Here is a 24,896-nt window from a genome sequence, read left to right on the forward strand (position 1 = left end):
AAAGGTGAAAGTGTAGTCCCTAGAGGCTGCTGGGAATTGTAGTTCTTGGTACAGCTCTTTTCTATGGGGACCGCGTGCGCGATCTTTACTGCGCATGGGCGAAGCTCGCCATCCCTTTCCCCCACTGCCACAGGGGTAAGACAGGGGCAAAGGAAGATCAGGGGAACCGGGGGTGACCCCCTTACATACAGTATATGCAGATGTTTAACTGCCATCAATATTGCAGATTTTTTCAGCGAGACAGTTTTTGTTTTATTTGCACCATTTACAGACAATAGGTTTTACGCTTGTGTATATTACAATGGTATATTTTGTAAATAGTTTATTCGTACTTTTTCTTTTGGACTCTAGTGGTCTGTTTTATTTGATGTGTGCTGAAGACCATTGAATTTGTCATTGGTATAAAAACCACAACTCCTTTTTTAAAAACGCTTTGACTAGACCAAAAATAACAAATTTCCAGCTCAGCAAGCAGTAAGTCTCATTTGAGAAACAAGCAGAGTTTGGCCACTGTGGTTCATTGTAGCTTTTATTTTATAACCCTGCCTCGGTCTCACTTACAAGGGCACATGTGGAAGATCCACATAATATGCAGGCTTATTATTAAGCTTGTTGCTCCATCCCTCCTCCTCATTCCCGCCCATCACTCCTCCTCATTCCCGCCCATCCCTCCTTCTCATTCCCGCCCATCCCTCCTTCTCATTCCCGCCCATCCACACAACAGTTACGAAACTCAGTACGGGTTTTGTAACCATCTCCGCAAGCCGACCAATGGGAAGTCCCCCACGGTCATCTGACTGACGAGCTCGCTGAGCGTTCTCTTTATGTAACATCCTGTATAATAACACAGGGACAGTGTTGAGACCTAGTCCCAAGCTGAGTCGTCTTGCTGCTGCCGCGCGCGCGTCAGATGGTGGAATGTTGAGATTGCCGGCGTTTTAGAGAGGGATTCAAACCGGCGGTTAACGGTTTAACTTGAAAGGCGTTTAATGTCGTCCGCAGCCGTGCTGCTCGGCGGGAGGGACGGGATGCCGTCGCTGAAGGAAGCGCTGGAGACCTACTCGTCCTCCCTGCGCCTGGGATCGCGGCCTCGGCAGCTGGGAGCCCTGGTGGACTGGCTGCTGCTGAGGTACCGGTCCCGGGAGGGGAATGAGGAAGCGGCCGCCGCCGCCCGGCCCCTGCTTAGCTGCCTGGGATGTGGCCTCTGCCTCCGGGATCCCGTGTGCACACCGTGCGGTCACACCTACTGTCGGCCCTGCCTGAGGTGGGAACCCAGGAGCCGGTGCCGGCTGTGCCGGGGGGACATGGGCTGCCAGCAACCGCGCCGGACCTGTGTGCTCCTCAAGGAGCTGGTGGGCAAGTGGTGCCCGCAGGCCGGGGGCCGGGAGGATGCGCACATCACCGGGATGATGGGGGCCGGGGAGCACCGGGAGGCCCTGGGGAGGATCGACCGGGCCCTGGTTGCAGGTAAATAAAGGTGGTGGTGGTGGGGTAATAAGGTTGGTTACAGGATGTCTCGTGGGGCTCAAACTCACCCGGGAGGGGCCATCGGTGCTTTGCTAAACAGCAGCTAAAAGTGATACAGGCTTATTATAAATAGGAAAGCTACATATTTAAAACGAGAGAGGTCTGCAACTGCTCTCATAAAGTATGCATAGGGACGTGCCCACTGCCGACAGTATACGCAGAGACATGCCCAATATATTCTATATAATATATATTCTCGCACAAAGGTACATAATAGTGTCTATCTCACAGGTACATACAGTATAGATCATAATAATCCCTTCACAGACTGGGGCCTATAGCCCTTCAGCACTGGTTTTAAGGTCATTCAGATGTGATTGTCTTGGAAAAGGTAAAATTGAATTAACCACTTCAAAAAGGACATCCTGTCTGCGATGATTTACCAAACAGTGGATATAATACTGTACTTAATGTTAGAACAAGCAGTTATTTGAATGACTTCAGACCTGGAAGGGCTGTACATCTCTTGCTAAACAGTCATACAATAAGTATTAAAGTAGGTAGTGATTGAATACACGCCTTTGCTCTTGGACAGGCCGACGCATTTGGTTTCCAGAATGACCATTTTATTTATTTATAAAATTGCTTTATCAGGAAGTAATGCATTGAGTTACCTCTCATTTTCAAGTATGTCCTGGGCACAGCATGTTTGCTATTAGAATCATATTGACTTTAATTATGGAGATTTGTAGGGCTAAAACTGGCTTTATTTTCAATACGTATACAAGATAATAACTTTTTCATTATTGCCAAATTGAAAGGTCTCTAGCGCTATGATATTGAGTCTGGATCTCCAGTTATCTGTAGCTGCTGCAGTTCCCTGTGGTGGTTTTCCTGTATATTATTATTTTTCTTTTTTTCTTTGAGTGATCTGGTGATAACGTTCTTGTGAAAGGAATAAAAAATAAAATAACCCAGTAATTTGTCCCAAAACACCATCCATGTGAACATGTAATCTATAAATTACGTGCACTGTTAAAGTACATTTATTTTAAACCTGACCTTTTGTGTAGTGTGAGCAAAGCTAATTAAGTGGGTGTGGGAAGTCGTCACATTGGGTTGAACTGATCATCCAGTGGCTCACCATTGTGGCTCATGATGTAGGTCTCAGTTTGGCCTTGTAGGATGGGTGTCAGGGCAGTCACTTTCTTCTCCTGCTTATTGAAGCTCTGACCCTTCAGCTAATTAGAGCAGGCGTGTGACCGTGCAATAATGACATACTCTGTATCCAGAGGCTGCACTACATCTTATTTATGAAGGTAAAATACTACTTAAAAAAATGAAACGGACTCTGAGAGGCATGTCTGTTTAAATGTACCGCCCCATGTAGTACCAAAGTGAATTACAGTTCACCTGCATTGATGGGTTAGATCAGGGGTGGGCAAATCCATTCCTCAAGGGCCACAAACAGGTCAGGTTTTCAGGATATCCTTGCTTCAGCACAGGTAGCTCGGTCAACGACTGAGCCACCTGGGCTGAAGCGGGGATATCCTTTAAAACCTGGCGTTTAGGATGAAGACGTATAAAGGCCGAGCTCTGGATTTATTTTGTATTAAATCCTGAGATACACCGGGAGATTCTAGCTTTGGTTGCTGCAGGTTAACATATGAGCTGAAAAGGAGGATAAATCTTGTAAAATTTCATCCCTCTGTAATCCCTGGCCAGGGATTACACTTATTGGATAGGGATTTTTACCCAGTGGGAATAGTGTGGGTTTGTTTGTTTGTTTGTTTTTAAATATGCAATGACCGCTTCAAGAAGACATCTGAGGCTTGGGGATATTCTGAACAATGTTGTTTTTGAAAAGCATCTAAAATGAAATTAAAAAAAGGTGGGGGTGGAGGGGGGGAGAGACATGACTGATGTCTGTCGATAGTTAGGTGTGTGTCTCCATTGCTGGCACTCTACCAGGGGAGAGTCCTGTCGGAGGTCACATGACTCGTGGAGTACTGGGTGTTGTGAAACGCTCTATTTCTGATGTCATCTGTTATACAACACAGAGGGGTTGGAAACGGAAGAGGGGGGGGGGGGGAGGCTGACGTTACCCCCGTACCGTTTACTCGAAGTAGCAGTGCTGATTACTGAGGCTGCTTTTTAATAAGCAGCAGAATAGTTCAGTAACGTGGTTGGAAAGTCGTACTTGCAATGTGCTTGGGTCTGTTTGCAAGGAGTAAATGTTAAATGCTGCAATCCATTATCTTTTATTTGTGCTTCATTTTCACGAACTCAGATCTGTGATTAGAGTAACGCAAAGCTAGCAGCAGTCAAGGGTTTTATCAGATTAAATGCATCATAGAATACAGCATGACAATTACAACTTGGTACATTATTATGGGCGTGTGTGGGATTACCCCTAATAATAATGAGATGGAACTGGACGTTTTAACTTCTCATATTTAATTGGTGCACAATTATAACCGCCCTTCTCTTTATTTGAGCAGAACATGCTAAGCAGGACATTGTACTGTACATTTACAAAGTACTGGTAGTCCTCACTACCCCAATGCTTGTGCTATGTATACACTTTAATGTTCACACCACTTTGTTTTTTGTTTTTTTCCCTCAGCGATTGTTCTCTATTTAGTCAGACAATAAAATGGGGTCCCTTTCTCTTCTAGATGTTGTCTGTACAGGTAGTCCTCGGTTATCCGACACAATGCGTTACTCAAAATGGCGTTGTAAAGCGAAACACGTTTTCCCATAGGAACACTGTTTAAATGAAAGGTTCCGTTCCTGAAGGCATTTTTAACACTAAAATACACCAAATATTTTATGCAGCACACACATAAATTATATAGTGTATATACTGTATTATATATATAATATAACATAATAAATAATATATTATATAGTATAATATAATATTATATAGTATAATATTATATACTAGCTGATATACCTGGCGTGGAAGGGCAGGGGGCATGGAGTGGAAGGGGGGGGGGCAAAGGGCAGGGAGGGGGGGGGACTCAATCCCCCCACACATACACACACACACACTCAATCACTCCCCCCACCACCACCACCAACACACACACACTTAATCAGTCCACAATTTCACCTGGGGGGGTGACATGCTCCGATCCCCCAACCCCCCATGCTGCTGAAAACGGGGAACAGACAGGAAGAGCAGGAGGGGCTGTCTGTGTGCAGAGAAGCCCCGCCCCCTCTGCAAGACACAGACATAGAAGCAGCAGCACGGAGTGCCCCCAGGTTTCCCTGCAAGCTGCTCGCGCCCCCCCTACATAATCGTGTGCCCCCCCCCCCCAAGGGGGCGCGCCCCAAGCTAGTGTGTGTGTGTGTGTGTGTGTGTGTGTGTGTGTGTGTGTGTGTGTGTGTGTGTGTGTGTGTGTGTGTGTGTGTGTGTGTGTGTGTGTGTGTGTGTGTGTGTGTGTGTGTGTGTGTGGCCTGTCACTCCGCCTCAGGCCAATGAGAGGTGTGCGGGGGCGGGCAGCCCAAGGGACCAATGAGATTTCCCCTAGGGACACCGGACATCCGGACAGGCATACAGTGCTTTCACTAATATAGTATATATAAGATAAGATATACGCTCTTAGGACGCTTTGCAACGTTGTTTATGTGAAATGTGTATATATATATATATATATACACACATACACAACGTTGCAAAGCGTCGTAAGAGCGTTGGATAAGCCATTTTGGCGTTGTGAACATGAATATAGGTATGCATTGCATAGCGTTGGATTAGCCATTCGTTGTAAAGCGATGCGTTGTAAAACGAGGACTGCCTGTATTAGTATAGTCTTGAACTCTCATGCTTTTTGACCACAAAGTGCCAGCCTTGTTTCATATTTCTGTCTTTTTTTTCTTTTTTCCTTCTTACAATAAAAAAAAAACTTCATCCTTTTTTGTTTTGTTTGTAACAGAGCCTAATGACTTGACACTGCGAGTTTTCAGAGCAGAGTCCTACGCTGGACTACGTGATTTTGGGAGAGCTCTTGAGGAACTGAACTTTGTCCTTTCAAAGCAGCCAAACTGGCCAGAGGTAAATATTTTCAGTTCCAGTCCTATGAAATGTTTATTTGCCTTTCCATAAAATACATTTACTTTTTACTAACCCCTTTAGCGGTATGTTGCAAGCTTCCTGTTGATGGGGAATCTCAGCTTTGGGTTTACTTTAAGGCCGCGCTTATAGTCTTGGCGACGTCACGTCAAAACAAGTTTATTTAATCCGTCGCGGGCACAACTGAAATCCATGAAGTCAATGAAAAAATGGTTTGGTTTTTTTTTTACGGCGACCGCCATGTGACGTGAGCGGTTTAGCCAATGTGGGCGAACCGCTCACGGCCGTGCCCCCCGGTCACAGTCTCTTCTCCTACACTACAGGCAAAAAACGCTGCTGCGACAGACAATGTCGTGTCGCCAGGACTATAAGCACGGCCTAAATCAGCAGCACTAAGCAGTATGTTTGGAGAGAAGAATTTTCAATCCGTTTTATTTTTTTATCTGTTTACTACAGAGCAAACAGCACCAGATGCACAATCAGGTCCAAAGGATATGTAAACGTTGCATTTTTTTTGTTTTTTTGTGTTTGTTTGTTTTATATATCAAGGACTACAGTATTCAAATTCCTTTTTGAACAGTATCTTTAGCAATTACGCAGACTAGTTCCCACTTTGTTCCGAAGCATTGTCGTCTTTACCTATAGTCTTAACGATCTGGTTTCCACTTTTGCTGCATGTGCATTTTCATGCACAGGTCAAGCATGTTCATTTCCTTACCCATATCTTGGTGGTGGTAACTAGCCATTTCCTGTTCCCTTTTGAGCCCTTTAGTTCTGAAATGCCCTGCCGCATACTTTTCTGTTATGCACTACAGGGCTCTACATAGCAAGTAAAATAATAAAACCCAAAGGTAAAAAAACTTCTTTCAGCTGTATTTCCTAGCCCTTCCTCTCCAATTCCCCCCGTCCCCCCCTTATATATATTTTTTTTTTGTTTGTTGATGTAATGTGTGTCTTTTTTACTATAACATTACAGCTTCTGGCTATAAATAAGTAAAGTGGGTGCTTAGTAAAGTTGTTACTGGGTACTTCTTAGGGCTGACGTTCCACACCGGTTATAACTGTCCCAGGGAAAACAATAAGGTTCATCACATCAGATGTGTTTTAAATGTGTGAAGCATTATTGGGATAACTGACATTTGGGGAAAGGCAATACAATTTAAAGTTTTATTGTACTTTTAACATAATTATTCATGTATTCTGAGCAGTAAAATCTCGTTGGGTCAAAGTTTTTTTTTTAATTTTTTTTTAATTTTTTTAAACTATATCTATATATCATTTAAAATATGGAAATGATGAGTTTGTAAGACATAGATTTTTCACCATGATTTTTGGGCTATTGATGATGCCCGAAACTGAATAGGAACTGATTTGTAGACCTTATTACAAACTAGTAGCCATGGCTGCATAAGAAAATGATGTAAATATGATAGGGCCATGTTTGAGTGCAGTATAAAACACGCTGCTTTATGTGCACATGGGCCCCAATTTTCCCACTATAAATTGTGCTGGTGGCACCAATAGCATTGCAAAAATGTTACTGTATTCCGGATTCTCAGTGTATTCCAGTACTATTGCTAATCTATGCGTGGCATAGTATACCTCCTGTAATGGCTGCATAATCTAATTGGACATGTACTTTATAGTTCTTCATTTGTGGTATAGACCCAATTGTTCCTATGTATGGCGAGAGAACTGACCTGCTTCATGTTCCTGTGCTTAGGTGTACTTTAAGAAAGCCAGAGTGCTGCAGGACACAGGACACATGTACGAGTCCTTGCAGTGTTATCTTCAGTGCTTGGCACTCGATGAGGAGTTTGCACTTGCCAGGTCACAGATAGAAAAGGTAATTGTCTGTCTATATACAGAAAGTATGTACTTTTGGTATGTTCTACTTGTCATTGACATTTACTTGAATCATTCTGTGGTGTTCTTCATAGATAAGAATTGACACCCGAAGATCTTGTTATTCGCCGTTTGTTGCTCACTTTAATTTGTACTAATATACCTTTTTTACTTGAAAACTAGCTGTGGTTTTGTTTAGCAGTCGCCATTCCTTTTTCAATATGCTGTAAAGCGAATTCACCGTTCTGGTCTATTCAAACGCACGGGTGTAGAATCGCATCTTGACAACCATAGATATTGTATGTTTACCATCTAATGCAGGAGTGGCCAACTCCAGTCCTCAGCCACCAACTTGTCAGGTTTTAAGACAATCCTTTACGGATGGCGTAGTCAATGACTGAGCCACCTGTGCTGAAGCAGTGATATCCTTAAAACCTGACCTGTTGGTGGCTCTTGAGGACTGAAGTTGGCCACTCCTGATCTATGAATAAAAACAACATTTAAGTCAGTAATCCTTAAATGATAGAACAGAATAGGAACAGGCACACTTGGAAGATAAACTTTAAATTTTAATTTCTCTTTTTTTTTTTTTTAATTAAAATTAATTTTGCTAAACCTTTCACTAGATTACATACTATAAATACTTCACAAATAAGCCTGTTTTGTCAACCTTTTTCTATATGAACGCAGGCGAATAGCTAAAAGGGGACACCCAACATTACAGGCTGTAAATAAAACTTTTATTAATGTAATTGACTTGCCAAGAAAGAATCACTTGCCCTTACAGTAACATTGTTAGATATGTGTAATATGAATATTTTTCATCCGAGTCCTCTGAAATTCTCGCTTTTGCAATAGTCTTACACTTGCTGTATCTCTGAATCAGCGATTTTCAACAGAGGTTCCTAGGAACACTTGGGTCCTGCGGACATCCCAAAAGGGTTCTCTACAATTTTCAGGTCATTTAAAAATTGTACCAAATACAGATGAATTTACAATGCATCTGATCTCGGACACGGTATTAGAGAGGGTTGGGGTTCCACAGAATTTCACTCTATAGTTATAGGGTCTCTTAAACAAAAAAGGTTGGAAACCAGTTCTCTTAATGTATGTATGTATCTCTACAATTGGTGATGAGTAATTGTAAAATAAACGGTAAATTGAAAATGTCATACCAAAATCGCAGTACTTTCAAAAACTCCCAACTGTTGCCAAATCTCTTGGCTCAAAAGCAAAATCCTAAATGATTGCCGGAATGGCCAGTTGGATAATAGTGAGATGCAGAACACTGAACATGGAAGCGCACAGAATCTAGTCCATTTCTGGTTTATAATTTGTATACTGTGTAGATGACGGAGTGAGAGACCTACGCCATCAGCAAGGTTAGAAAGACACAGTACATGTTCACAGGTGGCAGTACAATGTAAACAGAAATAGTTATGGATTACACTATAGGTGCAAAAACAAACTTAAGTTATTAAAAGTAAACAAAGAACCCTTTATGCACATCCAATATGCCAAATTATTTAATTTCAATGTTTTTTGTTTTTATCTTATGAGTAAGCCAGCAATCACTTCAAGGTAAACCTTTCAGCAGGTTTCTACACTACCAATTTATACCCCCCCCCCCCCCACCCTTTTTTTTTAAATTTTTTTTTTTTTTTTTTTTTTCAATCCACTGCATAGAGGAAAAAAAGTAAGCAAACTGTCAATTGCATGGGATGCATAACATGTACAAGTCGTTAACATTTAGAAGCACTGTATGTGCTGTGTAGGTGAGCAGATAAAACTTAAAAAAAAAAAAAACAGTTGACAGTTCTAAAAGTCCTTCAGTTCATCTAAGGGTTTTCTAGACAGATAAAAATGCAACTGTTTAGTTGTCATGAAGTACTTCCAAAGGTGAATATCTTAATAAAATGATACTATTTACTCTACAGATACTGTGTGACCTGTTATCTCCTATACCAGAGAATGTAGAAGAGAGCCTGAAGGATTCTGCATGGGGCTCCTCACCCCACACACCGCTCAAACCTTTTGTGCTTGGGTCAGAAAAAGGGAAAACGGTCTATCATTTACAGCGGTGTTCAGAGCAGGTAATTGATAACATGTTAAAATGGCTTAGTCTTTATATTTATGGAACAAACATTATAATGTGCACCCCAAAACTGGAACAACCTACCAGAGACTCTCACATCCACCACCAGTTTAAGTTCTTTCAAATCTAAGGCTGTCTCACATTTTAACCTGGTCTGTAACTGTTTCTTACGCTCATAATATATATTTTCTTTAACTGTGCATGCAATGTCTTGTATATAATGTATACCCTGTTCATTTATTGTAACTGTACTTGTAACCATGTATTATTTGTTTTACTCTGTGCCCAGGACATACTTGAAAACGAGAGGTAACTCTCAATGTATTACTTCCTGGTAAAATATTTTATAACTAAATAAATAAAAATAAAATAATGGTTATTTATTTATATCAAAATCTCGAGCCATAGATCTAAGCAAGAGCAGATGTTAATAAGGATCCTATATAGATGTAACAATACACAGATCAATTGTTCGCAGGTTATATGTTGGCGCTTTAGTCGCTACCACACCAATCGTAACTTTTCCATAATTAATAGCAATACATTTTAACATGTGTAAAGCCAAAGACTGCAAAAAGGAAACGTTTATGATCCTCTAGTGCTCTGCTACTTTTGAAGGTATCCTGAATAGTCTATCTTGACTTAAGAGGTTATGGGGAATACAATTGGTTGATAGTTTTTATGGCTTGATAATTACTGGATAACTTTATTGCAGGGACACGATAAGTGCATTTTTTTGATTGCGCTTCACATGCTATTTAAAATGGCTTAGGCTTGGATATTTTTTTAAATACTTTGGCATTTTCTAGTACAGGGGTGACCAACGCCAGTCTTCAAAGGCAGGTTGTAAGGATATCTCTGCTTCAGCACAGGTTGCTCAGTCAACGACTGAACCACAAGTGCTGGAGCAGGGATATCCTTAAAACCTGACCTGTTGGTGGCTCGCGAGGACTGGAGTTGGCCAGCCCTGTTTTAATACATTGCCATGAATTTCTTATGTATTCATTTTGAATAGCCATGTTTGAAGGTATTGGGCATTTAAACTAAGCATTGTAAGTAAAGGCGATTTTAAATAAACATATGTTGTGTATCTTTTGTAGAATGCACACGTGCCAAAAGATGACAAGAATTGTGGCCGAAGCGGCCTCCACCGAGCTCAGTCCGTGCATGCACTCCCCTTGGAGAGGCTCGCCAGGGATGAAAGCTTAAAAAGGGCGGCTTCAGAGCCACTGTTATCCAGCCATGAAAAGGGGGTTTTGCTGAAAAGGAAATTGTCTCTTTCTGAACAAGATGCCGGTGTTTGTGAAAATGGAAGAAATAAGCATATAAAGCACGGAGGTAAGCACTGCACTTGCTAAAATGGGTATTGGTTAATACTATCTTTTTTGTTAACAAATATATTTAAAGGTCCGTTGCTTTTCCAAACATTTTTAGCGGTAGAAAATGTTACAACGCTGATGACCATTCCACAATCCAGCCTGAGATGCTATACATAGTCCAAAATGTGGATAAACTGCAGACATTTGCTAGAACTGATATGCTTGATTTTGGCAGCACTGTGTTGAATTAAAATGCAGCTCATCAGCTGAGGGTGATTCATTGCTTAGTATGGGAGTAGAAGATCCAGAAATAAGTATGAGCAGTTTCCCTGATAGTTTTACAGGCTGAATTAGGGAATTACCCATTTGTTGTAACAGGTAAAATCACCTTCATTAAAAAAAAAAAGTTTAATTTGTGTTGCAGCATGAGCTATTTTTCATGCTTAAAACACAATGATCTGCCACATGACTACCAGGGACAATGTACCTTTCTCCCCCCCCCCCCCCCCAACAATAAAATGTGTATGCATCCATCTTTGGTGGAAGTACTGTAAGCAGGGTTGATGCTTCAGCTCTCCCTCCCTTCTGTGTTCCACCTCATCTTCAACACACGGCTAACATCTTTCTATTTTCTGTCTTGTCGTAGAAGCCTCTGAACTTGACTCTGGGTTCTCACATGCTGGCACAACTATACCAGATGGTCTTGTTGATGCGTCTGACTTTGAGTGCTCTCTTTGTATGAGGTCAGTAAAATATAAGACTGTTGAGAACAAATGATCGAATATTAACACTTAGACTGGAGTGTAGTAGTAACACAGGTTTTGTGATTATTTTGTCACTTTGTGCAATACTCGCTAATTTGTGCATCCCTCTTGACTATGAAGATTAAACACACGGCTGTTTTTATATTTAAAAACAAAAAAACCATTAACACTATTTAGGTACGCTTTAAAATATGTAACATGCATAGTGTTGGGAATCTCTGAATTTTTCATTACACAAAAAGCTGTGAGAGCGAGAATTAATGTTTGTGAATGAACGACACCTGCACCTTTCCTTTGTGTTGCTGGTCTCTGAAACATTATTGAATTAAGCAGATTGTGTATCTTGTCCTTTATTCATTGACGTTGTGGCAGTCAAAGTTCTTATATTCAAATTGGTTGAAACCTAACCCAGCTTCAAATTGCAAACCCAGTATCCTCACAACTGTGAGTAGGTTTACTGGCTATGCACTTCTTTAACCCAGACTGTGCTGAAAAAGCTGTGTAATACAGAAGGCTTACATTTATAGGGGTTCATGTTAAAATGGATTAGAAACAAAAGGTGACACTGCTCATGTGCATGTCATTTCCCAGAATCCCTGGCTGCAGTGGAAGCACTGTATGCTAATAGGTAATGGTGAAAGGCAGTTGCCGACCTGTCTGAGACATGTGAATGTGCTCACAAGTGATATTTTTATTTGCTATATTCAAATTGAAAGCATCCTTGCTTTTCCTTGATATTTTAAAGTAGGAGAACAGTAATATATATTATGTCCATACACTTAATTGCTAGACATGACGATACACTAAGATGGTAGTTGACAAAATAAAGCTGCGAGAACCAAAGGCCACCATAACTTCTGCATGTAAACATTTTTCTGTTTTATAGCTTTCCTGTCAAATCTTTGCTCTGTTGGCTCAGTACAGAGAGTACTTTAGCCAATTAGACGCCAGTACTCTTTATAACCCATGTTTGCTTTTGCATGTGTTCTGAATCTATTTGTATTGATTTTCTGTTTCAATTGACTCTGGGTTCTCAGATCTTTGAGCCGTCTGACGTACTGTGGGTTTTTTGGGGGGGGTTTTTGGACCACAAATCTATTTTTATGCAATTACAATAGCAGAAGTCACAAAGAAGGGTTTGCATGAGTATTGCTCACATGGAAAAACTGCAACGAAAAAAATTAAAAGTTATACAAAAAAAAGCAAGACCTGTTTTGGCTGGTGCTGGAAAGATTTCTGCTTTTTAATACCTTAATTAGGTTATTCATGTTTAAGATCTGCTTTTGTCTCAGATTGTTCTATGAGCCAGTGACAACGCCATGTGGACACACCTTTTGCAAGAAATGCTTGGAACGCTGCTTAGATCACACACCACAGTGTCCCTTGTGTAAAGAAAGTTTAACAGAGGTAAGCTTTCTGTTCTTCAACGCAGTCTTTTGACCTTACTGACATTAAGCATTCTCTTGAATCTGCTTTGTATCAATTTGAGTTTTTTCTCTAGTTGGAAAACATTTATTTAAAGGAAAAAATGTTCAGTGTCTTGTTCTGACATTTATTCAATAACCGGAATTATATGAATAAACTGGCTACTAATTCTTAGTTCAGAATTGTTCATAAGAATGAAAGCGTCATTAAGAATGACTGACTGCTTATGGCAAACAGGAAGAAACTTAATTTTTGTTCATGATTTTGTACTTAAACAATAATTGCTTTGACTTTATTTGTAAAGAAAACAGCATATTCTGCTGTGTGGTTTTGTACTTTAACTTCTATCAATATGCTTAAGACAAACAAGGTAAAGGGGGAAGACATCCTCGTAAATAGTAAATGCTATGTCTCTTAGAATTTATTTTTATAGAGAATACAAAACCGTTATCAATGCACCACTTTATGATGGCCTTTGGCCCTTAACTCTTGTCCAGAGACCTAATGAACAAATACGTATTATTGCATTATGAGTGCAAATACAATCTGAAGGGCTTGGGTATTCTCAATCACATTTGGCAAGATCTCTGTATCAAAGGCTAAACAACAATTCGACATTCAAATGCCGAAAGCTTACGAAACATTGAGTACAGCTGAAAATTTGAATACAGAAATGTCCACAAAGACCAAGATGCACAGGTTCTTAGGATGGCCCCCTTCTCCCAAAAAAACAGTCACTTATCTAATACTACAGAACTGATTTAATATATTATATACATACACACACGCCCCTACCTACCCCTATCAATGGTACCACAATCAGTAAATATAAGCTACTGTTGGCGCTTGGGATATAAATAATGTGAACACCTAAAGAGAGCATCCCACAATAGCACTCTGGCATATCAAAAAGATAAACAATTTTATTGTAACATCACATACATTTTAAAACCGTCTCCAGTACCCTCTCACAGCAAGGAATCCCTGAGTAATGGTTAATGCATATATAAAACCTTCTATTGAAAGGAGAAAAGATCCTATTGTTTGAATAATAGGGGGTAACAATATAATCTCTTCTCCTTTGCAATAGGTTTTATATATGCATTAGCCATTACTCAGGGATTCCTTGCTGTGTGAGGGTACTGGTGACTGTTTTAAAATGTATGTGATGTTACAATAAAATTTGTGTGTGTGTTCACATGTTTTGCTGCTTTAATGTAAGATTTCATTTTTTTTACTCTTAGTATCTAGCAAGCAGAAGCTACAATGTGACCGACTTGTTGGAGGAGCTAATTAAGCGGTATCTTCCTGAAGATCTTTCAGACAGGAAAATGATTCATGAAGAAGAAACGACAGAGCTCTCAAAGTAATTCCCCCTTTTTATTCTGTTTTAATGTTATTCTATTGCATTAACAAGGCCATACATTGCTAACTGCTTGCTTTTTATAAAGAGGCACGTTTCCCAAGTGATATTGAGATACATATTGTTGTTATTTTTTTACAGGAGTATATGCTACATGATAAACGGTTGACACTTCTTTATGAAATGTCTCCATGTACTTAAGTTCAGCTGTGTATTAAGCCAGTGGTGCGCAAACGGGGGGGGGGGCGGCGGCGTGATATTTTTCTGGGTGGTTGCAGGGGCCCCGCGCTCTTCCCCCAGGCATTTAATTTAATGCCAGGGATCACGTGAGGCCTCTGCAACACTCCACTTACCTTGATTCAGTTGGCTGTGTGACACCGCGGGACCATGTGACGTCACATGACCCGTCGCCATGGCAATGCGGCGGGAAATAACACTGCGGTGTCGTGACGCTGTATTAGCATTAGGAATAGCATTTTAAATGGTACTCATTCAGAAACAATTGACCACATTGCAAATTCTATTTATTTTCCCCTTTTCGTCCTGATCCTTTACGGGAGGGGAAAAATTATGCTGCCAGGTGCTCCAGTATTAAAATGGCTAACATTCCACGTCAGAATGAAAGATCTCATAGGGGTTCATGTAGAGCTTCACAGAAGATTTGCGATTTTTGCTTATTGTAGTGTAATTTATGAAAATACATGTTTGTGCTGTGGTCAAGCATGGAAATCATCCTACCATTTGAAGGGTAACATTTTGGTGATTTGCTTCGATTGAGTCATTTTTATGTTCTTATGTAAACATGAGCACATACTTGGTAGTGGTTTTCTCTGCTTACTCCCATGTGCCTGCAGTTCCTGTGTGTTCAGCGAGTGCTTGTACAGCCAGAGTCCCGTCCTCCCCCCTCCCTTTGGGGTTGGTTGTATATTTGCTGAAACTGCTTCCCTTTTTTTTTTTTGTAATGTATGAAATTACCCATTGACTACAATGGGACATTTTCTCTGACATCCCAATTGCCCCTTTGGCAAATATCATATCCTTTATTTTTATTGGCTTTCTAATAAAGAGATAAGGGTAAAGGAAACTCTTGAGAAACACTTCCTCATTCAAGAGGTCCTTAATAAATTCTACTTTTTTACATTTCAATTTTATAGACTAGGTTATTTCTGGCTACATGAGATGGCACCGTTAAAGATTCTCGTAGGTTCTATCACGGTCATCAAGTTTTCAGACCAATAGATATTCTAGAACTCCTCCATTTTAAAATACTCATGGTGCTTTTCCCTCTTTCTCTTTCCCAACCATCTTTTATTCACCAGCTTAACAAAGAATGTTCCTGTGTTTGTTTGCACAATGGCATACCCTACTGTGCCTTGTCCTCTTCATGTATTCGAGCCTAGATACAGATTGATGATTCGAAGATGCATGGAAACGGGTACAAAACAATTTGGAATGTGCATAAGTGACCCAGAAAAGAGGTAGGCTCAACCTTCGATGGTGTTAATGGTGCAATATCATTTGTAATTGATCTGTAACAAAGTTGTAGGTGCCAGGTTTATCCAGGAGATGTGACGCAAACGATGCTTATCGCTCTCTAAGAGTACCGTAAATGACGTAGAATCCAATGGTGCATAGGGTAAAAGATGTGAGAACTCAGAAATCTAGTCAGGGTAAAGATCCTGGCTAGACAAGAAACCCACAATTGCACTCTGAGGACAACAATATGTGGGACAGAAATATAGTCCCAAGCTGGTAGCCTAATGTGCCACACGATGCAAAACAAAAAAGCTTTATTACAACATAATAGGGGACATAAGCAGGTGGTGTAGGGTATAGATATGTGTATTAAAATTAGGTGGCAGTGACACGGAGTACACCGGGGTCTAAGGCTCCCCTGAAGCCCACCGTGGATACCTCACATATAAGGGAGAAAATGTCTCCAAATATATATGGTATAATGCATGGAGTATATCCAAAGAAATACAGAGGTTCCTAAAGTAGAGCTCCTACTGGTAGACTGTATAAACGCTGATTACCTTTATTTACACTCCGTATGTTATATGGCTCCTACATTATAGTAAGAGTGCCAACATAGTGTAACAATTCCTGTATATTGCAACATTACCCAAATTGCTCAAGCATCTGCTAAGATGTAAACCTGCCAAAGACAGTAAGTGATACAATGTACACACACAGATGGTATGTAAAATAACATTCTACGGGAAAACAGAGTAGTGCTGCTGGTATATACACACAGCATTTAAACACTTAAAGTAGCCTGCTCCCTAGATTCAATCTCACTGCAAAAACCCGTCGGATATCGCAACGTGATGCAGATCAATGAGTCATGTCCATGTAACATTAGTATATACAAATAGCCCAATTTGCCAGGTGATGGCCATTTAAAAAATTTTATTTATGTATATTATGAAATATATTCGGGGACAATACAAGGAGCTTTCAAAAGAACTATTCATCCCAAGGGCAGTACAAAGGACTCAGGGACATCCCTTAAGGTTGGAGGAAAGGAGATTTCACCAGCAACAAAGGAAAGGGTTCTTTACAGTAAGGGCAGTTAAAATGTGGAATTCATTACCCATGGAGACTGTGATGGCAGATACAATAGATTTGTTCAAAAAAAGGTTGGACATCTTTTTAGATGGGAAAGGTAAACAGGGATAGACCAAATAAGTATACATGGGAAGGATGTTGATCCAGGGATTAATCCGATTGCCAATTCTTGGAGTCAGGAAGGAATTTATTTTTCCCCTTGAGATATCATTGGATGATATGTCACTGGTTTTTTTTGTTTGCCTTCCTCTGGATCAATAAGTATAGATATATGATAAAATATCTGTTGTCTAAATTTAGCAGAGGTTGAACTTGATGGACGGAAGTCTTTTTTTCAACCATCTACTATGTAACTATGTAAACTGAGTGGGCCAAGTTGTAAACTGCTATGAAAGTTGGATATGTCACTCCATTCTTTAACTGTATGCAATTTTGAAAGCTATTGTGCTAATAACTGAGATTCATAGATCTTGTAGAAATTAGAACTATCCATGGTGTCAGTTGAATAGACAACCAGAACACCTGGAAATGTATTTTTAGGGACACTTCATTCCACTCATTTTGATGTATCAATGGGAAATATGCTTAACTGACACTGTAGGACTCTTGGCAATTTACAAATGTGTAAATTTGGTAGGCTTCCCAATGTTTTTTTTTTTAATGTTGTAATCGGATTTAAAAATGGGGACCCGCACTATTTTTTACTTTCTGATATGAGAGACAAGTTGAATAGTGTCTTGGAACAAGGAAAATAAGTTGCCTAACTTGCTAGCAAGGGAAAACTAATATATTTTGGATATTTTAAACTGCTTAAAATACAGACAAGCTTATGATGCTTTGACCAAAATATCTAACTAAAAATATTGCATTATTATTAGTACTGAAGCATTATTTCTTGTAATTATTACCATGTATGTTTTGTCATTTGGATGTAGCACTGGGGCACCCCCTGTCGTTTGTTATATTCACTTGCCACAGCCCAGTGGCACTCTGTGACATTACATATAGTAAAGATTAGGTGGGTATGGGCGTTTGAGCTTGCTGGGATTGTGTGTGATAAAATATAGACAGTAATTATTTGTCCATCTTTTCAGTTTTGCAGATTATGGTTGCATGCTACAAATAAGAAATGTTCATTTTTTACCTGACGGACGGTCTGTGGTGGATACAGTTGGAGGAAAGAGGTTTCGAGTTTTGCAGAGAGGAATGAAGGATGGTTACTGCACTGCTGACATTGAATATTTGACAGACATTCAGGTATTTGTGTATTTCATTTTTATTTAATGTTGCAGTTTTTTTGTTTGTTTTTTTTTTTTTACAACAAATTTGGGGACTTAAAAAGGAAAATAGCCATCATAACAGCGTTTTCATCCCCTCCCGAATTTAAAACCAATGATCTTTCAGGCCAACCCTTCTTAAAACTAAATACAACGGGGTATTTTAAACTTAATTATAACACGGCAAGAAGTTCTATTATAACCGCTCCGTTCATTGTAACTTATTCACTTTTGGCAAATAAAGCTAACATTTCTATCAAGTGCTGCTGATATCAGTAGTGTGATGAGCTAATTAAATTATTACATTGGTGGGAGGTCATTTACCTGTTATAATGGCAAGATATCTGAATGGTAGAGAATCGTGCATAAAAAAAGTAATCTCTTATCTACTACTTTAGGTTGATGAGGAACAGTTGCAACAACTCCGAGGACTGCACGATGCTGTATATACTCAGGCCTGTCACTGGTTCCAGAATCTAAGATATAAATTTCGCAGCCAAATCCTTCATCACTTTGGATCAATGCCAGAAACAGAGGAAAATATCCAGGTAAACACATTTCCAAGTGGGTAGAGGTGACAAGGGAGCGGGACACCATGCACATGTAAAAGAGAGATCACAAAAATAGTACAGTACTGTATAGCACAAAAATGATAATCCTATGAAATTCTGCAAAGGTTATACTCACAAGCAGACAGTGAGTAAAGGCATTTCACACATAAAGTGTACACGAACAGTAGTCCCACGTAGAGGGGCGTCTGGGGACCAGGATGGGATGGATAGGGTGCACGCCCCTTCCACGTGTCTTGGTGTCTTGGTATCTGCCTCGATTCAACGCGTTTCGCTAGAGAACTAGCTTCGTCAGGAGTATAACCTTTGCAGAATTTCATAGGATTATCATTGTTGTGCTATACAGTACTGTACTATTTTTGTGATCTCTCTTTTACATGTGCATGGTGTCCCGCTCCCTTGTCACCTCTACCCACTATGTCCCAGGGGAAACGAAGACTTTCCCATCTTGTCTAGGTTGAGTGGGTATCCTTTGTTTATTCATTTTAGTTTTATTATATATGTTTATTGCACTTTTTTGGTTTATTTTCTTGTAGTGAGCCCTGGTTACCAGAGGGTGTCACTATTTCACTGTTTTAATTTGGATTATTTCCTTGTGGCACTATCTTCTCTTGAGCGCCAACCCTGGTTATTTTCTTGCTAAACACATTTCCAAGAAAGGCTTGTTGTTATACAGAATGTATCATCATCATTTTCAGAGGCAAGGGTTTTTGTGACACATTTTTGGCTTTGTTTTGCATTTGCAAGCTGCAGATTAAAGAAATTAAACTTTATTTTTTCTTGGAGCAAGCCATATTGGAACACTTGTATGTCTGCAAGGGGGTTAGATTACCCTTCTTTTTAACTTAATTTTTTTGGGTGAACAGATTACCACACTAACCTTTTTTGCCTTTGATAGGCTCCCCAAGTTTTGCTGCCAAACTGATTCGTTTTCTTTACATTTTTAGTTGTCTCCAAATGGACCTGCTTGGTGCTGGTGGCTACTTGCTGTTTTACCCGTGGATCCCAGGTATCAACTGTCTGTCCTTTCTATGATGTCACCTAAAGATCGTCTGATGAAAATCCAGCACATACTGACCTGTTTTTCTAGAGACCAGTCCAAATGACTAACTGCTTGGATCTTCCTTAAAAGTTATCCTGTCCTGACTGGGATCACGGCAGGACTTTTTGCTGTCTTTGCACATATAGCACTGGTTTGAGAAGTGCTTGTGACTTCTGAGTTTGAACAAACTTCTTGGCTCGTGGTTTTACGAAGGTGGATCTCAACCCGAAGGAAACACATTTTGAATGTTTAAAGGAACAAAAATATTACATGGAATCCTTTTAATAGCCTTTGTGTTATTGCACTATGTATATAACAAATGTTGTTTTTTGTATTTAAATTGGATTGTTTTAGTTTTGAATGTAAGACTTCCAGGCATATCCATACACATTTGATGCTGTCAATTATTGCATAGTGAATCGGGCTTGGGATACAAATCTATCCAATGGAAATTAAGCTTTACACGTCTGTATTTGCTACTTCAATTATGCAGTGTTTTTTTTTTTATTTAATTTTTTACTTTTCAAGTAAAATCTAGTTTGCTCCCCTATTTTGTTATGGTCTTCCAGGTTGGATCTCTCTGGCAGTGTTGGACTTTAGTGTCAAAGGCAAATAAATAGTAAGCCACAAATGGCTAATTCTGATTGCACCCAAAAAAATAATGTGGCTGAATTTTCCGAACATGTGGAACACATTTGGGGGGGCCTATCTATAAAGCACTGCTAAAAGTCATTTTATAATAAAACTGACACAAATAAGAGTAGCAATTATTTCATCTTTGTTGATTTTTTTTTGATGTGTTGTCTGGTGTGTGCGTCAACTTTTGTTTCACAAAGAAATAATTGCCCTAAGCCGTGGCATGAGAAGTGGAGTTTGGATGTTGTCTGTGGCACACGCATGCAAATGATATAATAATTTACGATCGTGCGCCACTTTCGTGCTCCAAAGTTATCCAAGTTTTTCTTGGCGTGAAAGATAAATGCAAGTAGACGCCAGCCAACAATGCTTAATGCATTAATAAGTATGAACATAGTCGCACACCAGACAAAGAAAAAGAAAGTGTGCCAAAAGTATGTGGGTTTTTTTGTGTTTTTTCTTTACCGCATGCACAAGTCTTTATACATAGTCCCCATTGTGTTGTAATACTAAAACGGAGACCAGTTATGTATGATATATTGATGAACATGTCTGCGTTCATTATTTTTTTCATCCTATCGCATGCTTTATGTATAAACTTGTCAATGTTCTCATAGGTAAAAGCTAGGGATATTGGATTTATGGCTCCGGCCTTCTCGGGTAATAGAAAAAATAAATTTCCAGAATAATCACTGAAGCTCGCTAGTGAAGTCAAGGATGCATACTGGGGCCGTTTGGAAAAATAATTAATTTTTGCGTAGAAACAAATCTTATTTACAGAATAACATTCCATTGAAGTCTGAAATTCCAAACTTTCAGACTCTGTTGAGTTGGCAGGTATGTAGTGGTTTGTGTGCTATACAATACGGCCAAGTCCATGATGCAGACACGCACGCGATGGAGCGCATGGCCTCGTACACGCCTGAAGCAGAGTGATCTGTGGACTACAGATCCTTGCGACGGGGAGGCGTGTCGAATAACGTCACTGAGTTTGTTTGCCCTCATTGGGCGAACCACTCGCGTGACCCGGCCGCCGTGCGACGCAAACAAATTATTTTTTTGCGCTCGCTCTATGGCTGTCCTCCTTTGAGGCGCGACCATTTGTTCGCGCAGCCTAACATGGCGGAGGTGAAGCTTTAAGTCAGATATTGTCACTGCCCTCATTTTATGTCAGACATTGGGTGGGGTTGTACTGTATTTAAGTTGTCAGAAGCAGAGCTTCCTGTTTGCCGTTAAAACATTTTTTTTTTATGCAATATGTATGGAATTTTCCTTAACTTGTATCAAGAGTACAACTTATTTACATTATATATAATTAGTGATTTTTTTTTTCTCTTATCAGTGTTGACAAAGAAAAAAAAATTTGTGTTTACAGCTACATTTTGGTTGGTTTCCATGCTCCCATATTACCTTTGTCTCATACATGTTCCTGAGCTGCTATAAGAGCTCTGATTCAATACGCAATCGCATTATTTCCAGTTTCAACAAAGTGCAGGATGAGTTGGAGGTGCTTTTTAGTTAATCTAAAACTGTAATCCCTAATTATATGATGGAGTTAATTTAATATTTTAAAGCATCAAAGTACCGATTTATTTAAGGGTTTACACAGGAGATAAGTATTTGCTTCTTATATTAAAAATGAATTGAAATTGTTTATTTTTTCTTTTGCGCAAATTGACAGTAAATGTCAGATTAAATATTTTCCAAACAGGCTGTGCTCCCAACTGACCATTTGAGTTAAGATATTTGGATTTATTCAATGGAAATTCATTATCACCTCCTTGAATAAATTTTAAATATTGAACGTTGCACAGGGCAATAAATGAATATGCCACAGATTTTTTTTTTGTTTTTTTTTTTGTTTTTTTTTTTTTTTTGATCAAATGTATTATTTGTAGCTTAAATGCTATTGGGATTTTGTAACCATGGCAATGTAGTGTACCTGCTGCATCTACTCTGAAACTGTGAAAATATGAATTAATATAGCTAAATTTACAGATTAGTAAAAAATATTGGGTATATTAAGCAGGTAAAGATAATACCAATAGATGATGTCAAAGATGCACACTGTGTACTGATTTTGGTACACTTAAAGCTGCAGTTCAGTCTTTTTTTTTTTTTTTTTTTACATTTATTTTTTTACTTCAATAGTTTCATGTGTGCAATCTCTAATTACCTAAAGAACTGTATAGCTGCAGGTCAATTCGTTCTCCATGTATTGATAGGGCGAAATTTGGTGACATTAAAAGCTGGGATTTGTTTATAATCTGCTTGTCTGTCAGTGGAAGCTCATGAATATTCATGAGCATTCCTGCACTGACATGTGCTAGAGGGAGGGCAGTGCTGACAAAGGGGTGTGCCAGGGCTTGTGACAGGACATGAAGGGGCAGTGCCTTAGCAAATGGCTGTTAAAATAGAATACAAGAAAATTGGTCTTTCAAAGTTTTTTTTAAAACAGAAAATGCTAAAAGTATTTTTTCTTACTACAGAACTGATTTATTAAAAAAAACACACATGCAGGATATTGACTGAACTGCAGCTTTAAAAATGAGGTTCCCTTATGGGTCATAAAGCTGGCACCTAATACATAGGAGTTATCAAATGGCACATTTGTCTTACAGAACCACATTCTGACTTGCACTTTTACATACTTTCAGAATCTAAAATGTTCCTGTTTTCTTTATAAAAAAAATATATACACCATTATCTGGATACATTACATGATAACTTGCATGTTTCATTTGTATTTTTTGACTATCATATGCCTTATTCATAACCTATGTACGTACCTACAGAAAGCACTCTGCAAAATCTTTTACAGCAGTCATGATCTGAGAAGAAAACCGCTGTATTCTACATAATGTGAATTGTGTATTGTACATAAAATGTTTGTAAAATATCCTAAAAAAAAAACTTTCTGACCTAATTTAAAATGAATGCAACAGTTTTTAATGTTTCAGTTTCAGATTTTCTTTGGTATTAATAACCTTATTCAAACCTGCTCTGTGTACCCTTATTCTGATGCCAAGGTAGCTTGAAACATTGGTCAGGACTAAAAAGCGCTATCCCACCCGAATCACAGATCTTCCATTGATTTTTAATGGCAGGTATTGCTGATTCAGCCCCGATCGTGCTTTAACTCGCAGCCGTTGTGTGTAAACAGAAGGCTCGTCCCAGCAGGGAAAGGAGATGGAGCACAGCCGGGCAAGCAAGGAGTGGATTCAGGGCCAAAAAGATCCAATGAAAACTTCTTTGTTGATAAGACAACATGGTGCAGACAAGTAAAAGATTCCTCTTGCGCGTTTCACGCCGCACGCGGTGCTTCGTCATACGCTCTGACCCCCTTCGCTTTTCTCTTTACACACTCTCTAGGTGACCTAATCACATCTTTTGGGTTTAAATATCACCTCTATGCTGACGACACACAAATTTACTTTACAACCCCTGACCTTACACCTGCTATACAGACCAAAGTTTCTGAATGCCTCTCTGGAATATCATCCTGGATGGCCATTCACCGACTGAAACTTAACATGGCAAAAACAGAGCTCCTTATACTTCCTCCCAAACCTGGCCCTACTACCTCCCACATTACTGTTGGAAATACGATCATTCACCCAGTAGCCCAAGCACGCTGCCTAGGGGTTACACTTGATTCCTCTCATATTCAAAACGTTTCTAAAACTTGTCGCTTTTTCCTCCGCAATATCACAAAGATACGCCCTTTCCTCTGTTACTCGACTGCTTAAACTCTGACTCAGGCCCTCATTCTCTTACGTCTCGATTACTGCAACCTCCTGCTGTCCGGCCTTCCTGCCTCTCACCTGTCTCCCCTACAATCTATCCTAAATGTTGCTGCCAGAATCCCTCTACTCCTTTCCTAAATCTGTCTCCGCATCTCCCCTCATGAAATCCCTCTCCTGGCTTCCGATCAAATCCCGTATCTCACACTCAATTCTCCTCACTTTTAAAGCTTTACATTATTCTGCCCCTCCTTACATCTCAGCCCTAATTTCTCGCTATGCACCATCCCGACTCTTGCGTTCTTCTCAAGGATGTCTTCTTTCTACCCCCTTTGTATCTAAAGCTCTCTCCCGCCTTAAACCTCTCACTTTCAGCCCCGCACCTCTGGAATGCCCTTCCCCTCAATACCCGACTAGCACCCTCTCTATCCACCTTTAAGACCCACCTTAAGACACATCTGCTTAAAGAAGCATATGAATAGCACTGGATAATCCTGGACACGTGATACATAAAGCTTGGTCCCCTGCAGATGCACTTACTAGAATTCCCTCCTACTGTCTCTGTACTTTCTCCCTACCTACCAATTAGATTGTAAGCTCCTCGGAGCAGGGACTCCTCTTCCTTAAGGTTACTTTTATGTCTGAAGCACTTATTCCCATGACCTGTTATTTATGTTATTTATATGATATGTATTACTA

The 24,896-nt window shown here is 39.7% G+C and overlaps 1 protein-coding gene and 1 long non-coding RNA gene across 2 annotated transcripts in view; one reads left to right on the forward strand and one right to left on the reverse strand.

Moving 5' to 3' along the window:
* The window catches only part of LOC142471954 (uncharacterized), a 113,793-nt gene that overhangs the window by 80,170 nt on the left and 8,727 nt on the right, over window positions 1-24,896 (reverse strand). The gene's annotated exons all lie outside the window — the stretch shown is intronic.
* LONRF1 (LON peptidase N-terminal domain and ring finger 1) lies at window positions 798-23,763 on the forward strand. Its single transcript, XM_075566031.1, has 12 exons — window positions 798-1,467; window positions 5,412-5,530; window positions 7,272-7,394; window positions 9,331-9,486; window positions 10,589-10,826; window positions 11,454-11,550; window positions 12,864-12,978; window positions 14,241-14,362; window positions 15,679-15,837; window positions 18,025-18,187; window positions 18,606-18,755; window positions 19,724-23,763. The coding sequence occupies exons 1-12, from the start codon at window positions 990-992 to the stop codon at window positions 19,880-19,882; spliced, it is 2,079 nt and encodes a 692-aa protein (XP_075422146.1). The 5' UTR covers window positions 798-989; the 3' UTR covers window positions 19,883-23,763.

Source organism: Ascaphus truei, chromosome 1 (genome assembly GCF_040206685.1).
Source record: "Ascaphus truei isolate aAscTru1 chromosome 1, aAscTru1.hap1, whole genome shotgun sequence".
NCBI classification, from domain to species: domain Eukaryota; kingdom Metazoa; phylum Chordata; class Amphibia; order Anura; family Ascaphidae; genus Ascaphus; species Ascaphus truei.

Excerpts from the sequence above, each read along its gene's own strand:
- LONRF1 (XM_075566031.1), top strand. The coding sequence starts at position 990 with ATGTCGTCCGCAGCCGTGCTGCTCGGCGGGAGGGACGGGATGCCGTCG. Across the intron at positions 14,363-15,678 it reads GAAACGACAGAGCTCTCAAA|CTTAACAAAGAATGTTCCTG; the intron begins GTAATTCCCCCT and ends TTTATTCACCAG. Across the intron at positions 18,756-19,723 it reads AAACAGAGGAAAATATCCAG|TTGTCTCCAAATGGACCTGC; the intron begins GTAAACACATTT and ends TTACATTTTTAG.